The sequence below is a fragment of the Pristiophorus japonicus genome, chromosome 3 (assembly GCF_044704955.1).
Source record: "Pristiophorus japonicus isolate sPriJap1 chromosome 3, sPriJap1.hap1, whole genome shotgun sequence".
NCBI classification, from domain to species: Eukaryota; Metazoa; Chordata; class Chondrichthyes; family Pristiophoridae; genus Pristiophorus; species Pristiophorus japonicus.
Genome location: NC_091979.1, coordinates 91,178,926 through 91,190,745, shown reverse-complemented (window position 1 = coordinate 91,190,745; position 11,820 = coordinate 91,178,926). Strand labels below are relative to the sequence as shown.

General features: G+C 43.9%; 1 protein-coding gene across 1 annotated transcript in view; it reads right to left on the bottom strand.

Annotated features, from left to right (window-relative positions):
• The window catches only part of fap (fibroblast activation protein, alpha), a 216,633-nt gene that overhangs the window by 46,940 nt on the left and 157,873 nt on the right, over positions 1-11,820 (bottom strand). Inside the window, exon 19 of the mRNA XM_070874618.1 lies at positions 4,293-4,362. Coding sequence (XP_070730719.1) covers positions 4,293-4,362 — 70 coding nt within the window. The remainder of the gene's footprint in view (positions 1-4,292; positions 4,363-11,820) is intronic.

Sequence of the window (11,820 nt, the reverse complement as noted above, 5' to 3'; positions counted from 1 at the left end):
GTGGGAGTTGTGTACAGACCACCAAACAGTAGTAGTGAGGTTGGGGATGGCATCAGACAGGAAATTAGGGATGTGTGCAATAAAAGTACAGCAGTTATCGTGGGTGACTTTAATCTACATATTGATTGGGCTAACCAAACTGGTAGCAATATGGTGGAGGAGGATTTCCTATAGTGTATAAGGGATGGTTTTCTAGACCAATATGTCGAAGAACCAACGAGAGAGCTGGCCATCCTAGAATGGGTGTTGTGTAATGAGAGAGGATTAATTAGCAATCTGTTGTGCGAGGCCCCTTGGGGAAGAGTGACCATAATATGGTAGAATTCTTCATTAAGATGGAAAGTGACACAGTTAATTCAGAGACTAGGGTCCTCAACTTAAACAAAGGAAACTTAAGTAGGTGGCTCAACCGTGGCTTACAAGGGAAATTAGGGATAGTATTAAATCCAAGGAAGAGGCATATAAATTGGCCAGAAAAAGCAGCAAACTTGAGGACTGGGAGAAATTTAGAATTCAGCAGAGGAGGACAAAGGGTTTAATTAGGAGGGGGAAAATAGAGTATGAGAGGAAGCTTGCAGGGAACATAACAACTGACTGCAAAAGCTTTTATAGATATGTGAAGAGAAAAAGATTAGTGAAGACAAATGTAGGTCCCTTGCAGTCAGAATCAGGTGAATCTATAATGGGGAACAAAGAAATAGCAGCCCAATTTAACAAATACTTTGGTTCTGTCTTCACTAAGGAAGACTAAAATAACCTTCCGAAAATACTCGGGGACTGAGGTTCTAGGGAGAAGGAGGATCTGAAGGAAATCGTTATTAGTCAGGAAATTGTGTTAGGGAAATTGATGGGATTGAAGGCCAATAAATCCCTGGGGCCTGATAGTCTGCATCCCAGAGTCCTTAAGGAAGTGGCCATAGAAATAGTGGATGCATTGGTGATCATTTTCCAACATTCTATAGACTCTGGATCAGTTCCTATGAATTGGAGGGTAGCTAATGTAACACCATTTTTTAATAAAGGAGGGAGAGAAAAAACAGGGAATTATAGACCGGTTAGCCTGACATCGGTAGTGGGGAAAATGTTGGAATCAATTATTAAAGATGCAATAGCAGTGCATTTGGAAAGCAGTGACGGGATCGGTCCAAGTCAGCATGGATTTATGAAAGGGAAATCATGCTTGACAAATCTTCTAGAATATTTTGAGTATGTAACTCGTAGATGAACAAGGGAGAACCAGTGGATGTGGTGTATTTGGACTTTCAAAAGGCTTTTGACAAGATCCCACTCAAGAGATTAGTGTGCAAAATTAAGGTACATGGGATTGGGAGTAATGTATTGACGTGGATAGAGAACTGGTTGGCAGACAGGAAGCAAAGAGTGGGAATAAACGGGTCCTTTTCAGAATGGCAGGTCATGATTAGTGGGGTACCACAAGGTTCAGTGCTGGGACCCCAGCTATTTACAAAATACATTAATGATTTGGATGAAGGAATTGAATGTAATATCTCCAAGTTTGCAGATGACACTATAAGCTGGGTGGCAATGTGAGCTGTGAGGAGGATGCTAAGAGGCTGCAGGGTGACTTGGACAGGTTAGGAGAATGGGCAAATGCATGGCAGATGCAGTATAATGTGGATAAATGTGAGGTTATCCACTTTGGTGGCAAAAACAGGAAGGCGGAATATTATCTGAATGGTGACAGATTAGGAAAAGGGGAGGTGCAATGAGACCTGGATGTCATGGTACATCAGAAATTGAAAGTTGGCATGCAGGTACAGCAGGCGGTGAAGAAGGCAAATGGCATGTTGGCCTTCATAGCGAGAGGATTTGAATATAGGAGCAGGGAGGTCTTACTGCAGTTGTACAGGGCCTTGGTGAGGCCACACCTTGAATATTGTGTTTAGTTTTGGTCTCCTAATCTGAGGAAGGACATTCTTGCTATTGAGGAAGTGCAGCGAAGGTTCACCAGATTGATTCCCGGGATAGCAGGACTGACATATGGAGAAAGACTGGATTGACTAGGCTTATATTCGCTGGAATTTAGAAGAATGAGAAGGGATCTCATAGAAACGTATAAAATTATGACAGGATTAGACAGGTTAGATGCTGGAAGAATGTTCCCGATGTTGGGGAAGTCCAGAACCAGGGCTCTCAGTCTAAGGATAAGGGGTAAACCATTTAGGACTGAGATGAGGAGAAGCTTCTTCACTCAGAGAATTGTGAACCTGTGGAATTCTCTACCACAGAAAGTTGTTGAGGCCAGTTCGTTAGATATATTCAAAAGGGAGTTAGATGTGGCCCTTACGGTAAAGGGATCAAGGGGTATGGAGAGAAAGCAGGAATGGGGTATTGAAGTTGCATGATCAGCCATAGAAACATAGAAACATAGAAAATAGGTGCAGGAGTAGGCCATTCGGCCCTTCGAGCCTGCACCACCATTCAATGAGTTCATAGCTGAACATGCAACTTCAGTACCCTATTCCTGCTTTCTCACCATACCCCTTGATCCCCCTAGTAGTAAGGACTACATCTAACTCCTTTTTGAATATATTTAGTGAATTGGCCTCAACAACTTTCTGTGGTAGAGAATTCCACAGGTTCACCACTCTCTGGGTGAAGAAGTTTGTCCTCATCGCGGTGATCATATTGAATGGTGGTGCAGGCTCGAAGGGCTGAATGGCCTGCTCCTGCACCTATTTTCTATATTTCTATGTTTCTATGTTTCAAAGCCTTTAAATTGACAAGTTTTGTGTAACTGTACCCCATGAATCCAGTAAAATGATACTTGAATCCAGTGGTGCTGCAGGACAAATTGGATGAAGTTCAAGCTTCACTGCATTCCCAATTATAACAACAATTTGCATTTGTATTGCAAATAATGCTGAAAATATCCCAAAGCGCAAGCAATTTTAATGGCCAGGCTGAATTAGCATTTACTGACTAAAATAGCTGAGAGGTTCAAGGCTTCCTTGTGAGACTGGGAGGAGCACTCCCGCTCCTCATGGTCTGCAAGGAAGTAAATAAAGTTGGGAAAACTTACCTTACTGGGCTGGTTCTGTCTGCTCTTCCCACCAGGTTTAGTGTGGTGGGGAAGCCATCATTGTTCCCCTGCTCAGGCCTCAGGTTAAAATAGCAGATCGGGCCCTGATAACATTATTGGAGCCTAATCTGTATATTTAAGGAGTCCCCTCACCCACCCACTGCCCCCCACCCACCACCGCCCCCCTTCCCCCCCCCCGCCCCGCAACCCCACCTGATTTCTGCTAGGTGGGGAGGGGCGGGGAGTTCAAACAAAGGTGTAGAGTCAGAACTCATTGTGTAATTAAGTCAGAAGGAATATAAAGATATACTTTAGTTATTGCTACAAGGAATCTTTCAGCTCCTATGTATTACAAATTTAGACTTTCAATGCCACATTTTGCAAATAACATTATTTTGATAGTAGAAATAAGATATTGGGCCTAAAACCCCGCCCTTGCTGGGTCTGTTTGGAGTGTGATAGACCTGGCGAGGCCTCGCAAGAGCCGAATTTTGGCACACAAAAAATCGACTTTTCCGATCTATCAAGTTTTTGCTTGACAGATCTTCCGCATCCCCGTAGCAAGGACATTCGTGTGGGAGAGATTGGGCTATTTGCCCATTTCTTGCCCAGCGAATGCCCTTGAAACTTTTACGCCGGTAAAAGCAGGCACATAGCTTACTTTTACCAGCGTAGGAGTTTTAAAACACATAAAAATTAAATTTAAATACATATTTTTAAGAGTAAAATCCCTGTTCATTAAGGTAAGTTTATTTTAAACCCTAAATAAAACACGTTAAAAAATCCCCCCAAAATTATTTTTTCTAAAACTTTTAATTAACTTTAATTTCAATTAATTTTAAATATGTGATGTGTTTTTTAAATTTATTATGCTGTGTTTGGGTGTTTTAGGGTTTTTCTTCTCATTGATAGTAATAGAAACTCGGAGATACATTACTATCAATGAGAATACTGTACCGTGATTGGTTGTCCAGGCCCACATGACTCCAGCTTCTCTGTCCGTACCTCGCATACAGGGACGCGATGCATGCATGGAAAAGAAGGCCTCCGACGGGACTCGAAGGTCGTCTCCGGGACCACCAGGTACATTCGTGAAAGAATTTCAGGTCGGAGGCGTTCGTCCGCAGGAAGTCTCCGACTGGAATTTCAGGGCCATTAAGTAAAGTGGGAAGGGAGGAATATGTCACACCAGATGTCATTGCTATCACCAGATTTATTTTTTTTAGGGAAAAGTAGACTTTTCACTTACACATCGATGAGCAGAGGATACTTTTTCGATTCATCAAAATGCGGTGGAAGTATCATCTGATACCAATATTCTGAAAAAATATTTAAAACATTACCACTTAACACAATTGTCACTAACACAAGAACACAATTTGTATTAGAATATGACTAAGATAAAATATTTCCACACTTTATGTTTTACTTATCTGACTTTAAGCAAATATTTACTTTTCTGACTTTAAGCAAAGATGGATAAGCCACTTCCCTGTAGGTACACATAGGCCATTTATTTGTAGAGCTTATCAGTGCTCTCAACCTACATATTAAACATTAACCAATTTTTAAATAAAACATTTCAGAAGTATGTGCTATGGTTTCTTATCAAGCTTTCTTTATTGGTGAATCAAGAACAAATACCATTTCACTGTTTGCTACATTTTACCCTTGGATTAGATTTACTTTTGGAAGTATACTGTGATACAGAGAGATAATCCGAATAATAGTGGCTTCAAATGAATAAAGTAAGAAGTATGTAGCATTTTACAACCCCTTAATTGTTAAAGTGAAGCTTCTGTGCTGGATACTAATCTGAGTAAATGTTCACTTAAAGAGTTCAAGGAAACTTGGTGGATGATGTAAAACTCCTCAGTGCATATATCCTACGCAGATGGTGCCTCAGTTTAAAGAGGAAACTGGAGTTAGGAGGTAAAATACAAGAGGTTAGCGATAAATAGGCAGCTGGCATGGATAGAACATTGGATTGGCTCTAAATGAGAAGCCACCAAGTTTGAAATATTTCCTATCTACTATGGGAAAGAAAACTTCTCTCTCAAATTAAATGGACTTTTCTTAAAACGTCACTCACTGTATCAGATCACGGAATCATCCCAATAATACATAGAATTACATTCAGGGCTGGATTTTTGGGTGGTTTGCGCTACTTTTTGACCCTCTGCGGCGAAAACCCGGCCGCAAAGCCTGGGCGGGATCCTTGGCTCCTTGTTTGCAGCGGCGATGGGAAGTACTGCCGGGGAGAGCTGCGCCGGATGTGTAACGATGTGGATTGTGTTACCATCCATGTTTCGGCTCTCTCCCAACCCATACACCGCGCCCAGAACAGCGACAGGTAAAACCTGTCGGTGCAGCCCTGCCAGCAGCAGTAAGTTAGAAAACCTACAAAAAAGGGAAGTTAAATTTTTATTTTTTAATTGTTTTGCAACGATTTGTTTGCTAAGGGTCTTGGTAATGTTATTTGAATATTTTTTTCCCCTCCCAAGGCCTCTCTCGCATCGCAGACGACCCCGCACTAAAGTTGCCGAAACTCACATTTTGCACCGCGAATAATTGTGCAACGCCTCCCTTTGTGATGCGCCCCTGACGAAGACCCCAAAGGCCAAAAGCTCGGCCTAAAAACGGTAATGCAACAAAAACGGTCATTTTCACATATCGCTACCATTTTTGCCCAAAGACCCCAAAACCCGAAAATCCAGCCCTGTAGATTCTAAATGGGGTAGAGGTGCAAAGGGATCGAGGGGTACAGATTTACAAATCATTAAAAGTAGCAACGCAGGTTAACAAAGCCATAAAAAATTAAAACTAAGCACTGGGGTTAATTTTTAGAGGAATAGAATTCAAAAGCTGAGAAGGAAGGTTAAACTTGTACAATACTTTGGCTAGACCACACGAGTACTGTGCACAGTTCTGGTATCCATTTTACAAAATAGATACAGAAGCACTGGAATAAGTGCAATAAGGATTTAAAAGGACGTTACCAGAATTGAGTGGGTACAACTAACAGGAAAGACTAAACAGGCTGGGGCTCTTTTCTCTAGGAAAGAGAAGTCTGAGGATAGTGGTATTTAAAATTAGGAAGGGGTTCAATAGGTAGGAGGAGGTTCATGTGGAGCATAAACACTGGCATGGACCTGTGGGGCCAAATGGCCCGTTTCTGTGCTGTACATTCCATGTAATCCCTGTGTAATCTGTGTAAATCTTTAGACCTGTGTTGTCTCTCATTGTCATCAAATGTGAATGGTTAAAGCATATAAAACAGGAAAAAGCTGATATTTTCTCACATCACGTCTATGTGTGTCTCAGTGATATTTAGTGGATAAATTTTAAGTCCATCTTAACAGATGGATTGATATTTAAGAACAAGATAAACAGTGTTGGCAAAAGAGCTTATATTCTATTGTCCAACAGATAAGATAGGTATGCCTCCTAAACAGGTAATATAAAGCTACAATAGAAAAGCATACTTATTAAAGACCACATTAAAAATAGCTTGCTTGAATTAATAAGATAGCACTATAAAATTATTTTCTTATCACACTCAATAACTTCTGAATGTGTTAAATAGCTTGTTTAAACAAATTAATAACCTAAAGTGATGTCTCCAACTGAGTCCTGTCCTGCTCCTGGTCCACCCATGTGGTTTTCTACCTGACTGAGTCCAGATCTATCCGACTGCCCATCTTCCCAACTGAGATTAGTTATCTGAGTGTTGAAAATGGAAATATCTTCCATTGCAATAGCCCAGCTAAGCAAATGAATGTTGTTGGCAAATGCATTATTTGTTACTGCCTGTAGGAATGAAACTCCATAGTTTCAATTGTTCCCTTTCTGTGCTGGAGAGCTTGAGTGGCATTGCAGGAACGTAAATCTTGTCAGTAAAAAGCTGCTCATGCTGCTAACTAGCAGCTCTAACTTTCTGCCGTGAGTTTAATTGGGAATTAATATGCAAATGCAACAATTTCTTAAAACCTTTTGCGAGGCTAACAGCGGAGTGGCGCAAAACATCCAGCAAGCTGTGGCGATACGCAACTCACGGGTATCTCTTCCTCACCAGAAATTGCTGGATAATTTATACATTAATAATGTTGTGCGTTTTAAACTTGTTATTTTGGCAGCATATTCTGTCCTCATAGGTCTGTGATACATGTACAGTAAATATGGGTATACAAGAATTATATTGTAAAGAAGGGCTAGAAATTCTGCAGCGTCCCATTTGGGGCGTTAATTTTTGAAATCTTGAAATATTAGTGCCAGGCAGCAATGATTCTGCGCTTCCACTACATTGGCTGTTAGCGCTCCAGGAAAGAACTGGAATGTTAAATCAAGCGCTAATGACCTCAGTAGGATGTTACAGAGGCTCTACCAGCAGAGCGATAATGAATTTCAGGTGTAATGTAAACGGGAATGATCATTCACACTGGCTCCTTCCAGCTTTTAAAGAGGAGGTTGCATTGTTGTGCAGATCCTCAGTAGCAGCATTGCTGACTGTGAAGGTGACCTGCAACCAACTCAATCCCCTGATCATAATGCCTGATCCCACTCCCAGGGAGAGAGCTCATTGGTTCACCGACCAGGCATTGGGGGCATTGGTCGCGGGAGTGAAACGAAGGAGGGCAGTGCTGTTCCCGGCCACTGGAAGAAGGCCATTGCTCCAGGTCTTCAGGGCAATGTGGAGTGAAGTGGTCCAGGAGGTCTCAGCCAGTAGTATAGTCATCCGGAGCCTGACACAGTGCCGGTGGTCAAGGTGAGTACATGCTTCAACAGGTCTTACATACCATTATCTGAACCTCAGTCTGTACACACTGCACAAATCACCACACCCCCACCACTCACCCACCAAGCATCTCCACCTATTCAAACTCACATCTTACACCTTGCCTACAATTACAACTATTCAACTATGGCACGCATATCTCCCAAATACATAGCTGCACTCTCACTCACCAACATTTGTTTTTCTTGCAGGCTAAGATGACTCACAATAGGAGGGAGCAGCAGAGAATAGGCGGATGATGCACAGCTCCAGCAGTTTACAGACCTTGAGAAGCGAGTTCTGCGACTCATTTTAGAGCAGGTGGTGAGCGCCATGCCCACAGTTGGGGGCAACAATGGTATCTTCATCCCCGCTCCTTCTCTCGTCCCACTTCTCCATCACACCACAAGCGTTTCTCACTTTCCAGCTCCTGACAATGTCTGCATTCGTTGCTCCATTCCTGCCCCCTGCCCTCACCTTAGCATTAGTCCTGCGCCTTTATGCTTTCAGATAATCAGCAACCAGATGACCTGGCTGTCTCTGAGCCTCCCACTGAGAGTGATAAAGAAGAGAAGGAGCAAAGCACCACATCACTGCATCTCTCACCCACAGGCTCCACCTCAGATACTAGCACTACATGATCTTTAAAGGCAAGTTTAATAGAGGGGTTTGCACTGGGTGATGCACCGGGATGAGTGGGCTGCAGTAAGACCAGGGCGAAAGGGTAGCTTGGGAGCCAGCTCCCCAGAAGGCGAGTTCGTGCACGAGTTCTGATGCACAGGACTCGGATGAGGACCTCAATGGGAATGCGTTCACAAGAAGGGTGATTGGCATGCACTCGGAGATGGTAGGTGCATTGCCAAGGGTGCCCGAGAGCCTCTCGGTAATGGCAAGGAACGTGGTGGAGTCCGTCTCTAACATTGCACAGAGCTCTGCGCACATCATGGAGCCCATCATTTCCACTATGGTGGACTACCAGAGAAATCGTGTGGATCCAGACCTCAAGACACATGTCATGGGTGATGTGGCTGCTTCCATTGTAGCACAGGCAGAAGCCATGCAACGTCTTAGTGCTGTAATGCAGACAATGGTTGCTGGCATCGAGCCTCAGACTGCTCTTATGCAGTCTCAGTTGGATGCCACACAACATCTTAGTGCTGTAATGCAGTCAATGGTTTGTGGCTCTATGCAGTCTCAGCTGAATGCCACGCAAGCTCTGACTGCTGCCATCATTGCTGGGTCCATCACAATCCACCGGGGATCTCACGGTGTCGCAGCAGGCCACCAATCTGTGCTCCAGCAAATTGGTAGGGATGCTGAGCTGCTGCCCCAGGGGAGCGTCAGTGGGTCAGTGGAGCAGGAGCCTGCTGTTCCCTCTTACGATGACAGCATTCCTGATTCCACCACTGCCACTCTGCCATTGCACTTGTCACTGCTTGCCGTCCAGACTGCTGTTCGTGCTCCCCATTCCTCCTCCTTGTCCTCATCTCCCACTTTCTCCTCCTGAGGTGGTGTAGCTATGCCTGGTGGCAATGGCTGCACCCTCATGATTGCCAAGTTGTGCAGTGGACGATGACGAAAAGGGACACCCACTCAGCCAAGTACTGGAGGATTCCTCCCGAGTGGTCAAGGCAGCGGAACCGTTGCTTGATCATTCTGATGGTCTGCTCATTGATATTCTGGTGGAAGCATGGCTCTCATTATATGAGTGCTGGGCACGAGTGTTGGGGTTGCGGAGTGGAGTTATGAGCCAGGTGGAGAGCAGATAGCCTTTGATTCCCAGTAGCCAGCCGCAAGCTTGATATGGTGGCTGGAAGAGAGCAGGTACATCGGTCTCGCACAGGATGAAGGCATCATGGCTGCTGCCAAGATAGCTGGCATTGACAGTGAAGATTCACTGTATGTTGTCGCACATCAACTGCGCATTAAGTGAGTGGTAGCCTTTGCGGTTATGGAATACCTCAGGATTGTTATGCGGTGCCCGCAAAGCGAAGTGGGTGCAGTCAATGGTACGCTGCACCATGGAGAAGCCCACTATCCTGGAATATCCACATGCACGCTGGTGATAGGGAAGGAAATGTCATCGCTTATCCTTCTGTAGAGAGCATCTGTGACCTCACGGACAAATTGCGATATGCTAGATATGTTTCCTGTTGCACACTGGTAGGATCCTCTGACGTAGAAATTGAGGGTGACAGTGATCTTGACTGCCATTGAGTGAGCCATGGTCACCCTGGTCTGAGGCTGGAGGTCTGGTTGCAGGAGGTAACAGAGCTCTGTGACCACGTACTTGAAGAAGCAGAGCCTTTTAATTTACTGTTCCTCGATGAAATTGATGTAGGAGAACTGTTGCCAGAGTACCCTGGGAGGGTAAGGCCTCCTATTGAAAGCCCTGTTGACCCTCCTCCCACTGGCCACATTTTGCAATCTTTCTCTTTGCCTCTGCTACCACTGATGTTGAAGCTGGAGGGCGGGGTCCATTGCCAGTACAACCCCCATTAACATATGGAAAGGTTGCACTTTTAAATCTCACCTAAATGTAAATGAAAGTGAATAATTTTTCAGAGGCAGTGGACTCCTGAAAGTGAAAAACACAAAACACTTGTTTGCCTATGTCAAACTGACAAGGTATCATTCTTTGCCCACTAAAAATAAATCAGATGTTGACACCTTTAAATACCACTCCTCTAGCAGCCGTCCGACTGTATACTGTCTCCTCTTCCTGCCAATGGCAGGAGATGAGAGGGAATTTCTGATCCAGGGCGGTAATGGGGCATTGTGCACCGCATGACGTCACGATCACTGGGGCGCTAGGGACTGAGGCAGTAACTCTTGCGCCAGCACAAAGCCGGCAGGGAAGTTCAGGTGCATTGTTCAATTGGCCGCACCTGGTAGCAAACCCATTTGTGACCTGTTATTGCCCCCTCCCCGGTGGCGCTAACGGGAGGCGCGAAGGAAGCCAATCTCTCCCCCTAACAATCTAATCCACCAAGGAGGTGCAATGCCACACAAGTATAACCCATTGACAACAGGAAGGTTTGTTGCTGAACGTATGTTTGCGGAGATACAGGAGGCATCAAATGCTGAGTAAAGTGTTACACCTGGAGATTGTTTACATAAAACCATCACTGTGTGACATTTCCTGTTTCTCATTGCAGACACAATTTATAGCATGCTTCCTGTGCGCACTGCTCTCCACCAAGAGCACGGGGCAGGAATCAGCCCTCAAATGTTCAGACTCTCAGGTCATAATTTAGATAGCTAGCTACAGAGAAAAGTACTTTTACTTTACTCCATAATGTACTTTAAAACCAACTTAGGCTTTATGATGTGAAGAGTATGAACTTACTGTGATAAATAGGCTAGTAATTGAGAGTGCTTCAAACAATTGTCAGAGTATCTAACTTACATTTACTTTTTGCTAGTATATTTTAATATGAAACAGTTGTAAATTCAAAATCAATCTAATTTCCCAGCTGCAGTTTAAACAGGGAATCAGCAGACTCCATATGTGAGAAATAAATTTGCGAACATTTGAAAAATGATGGACAGGAAAAGACCTACTGGTCCATCCAGCCTGTTACTAAACATAATTTATTATTTAATGACGCCTCCTACTCTATAACTTCTACACAGGAAGCACCTCTCTCACAGATATTGACTTTTCGAATAATTCCAGTGCAATTTCTTTAAGTTCAGCTTTAGATTTTGCAACATTTACACCTCTCGCGAGATCTTGGAACTATTAAATACAAATATAACAGTGTACTGGACAGGCATAATTGCACTAAAATCAAATTAACACACTGGCCCACTCTTTCCAGGGAACAAGCAAAGATCAAATCCCGTAACTTGTGGCCCCTATGTGTGCGCAAGAAGCGCGTATGTTCTGGGTTTTCACGGGTGAAGCACATGCGCGAAAACCCAGAACTTGCGATCTGTCAAGAATCTCCTTGACAAATCATCCACATCCCCAGGAAAAGGGCATCCGCGGGCGGAGAGT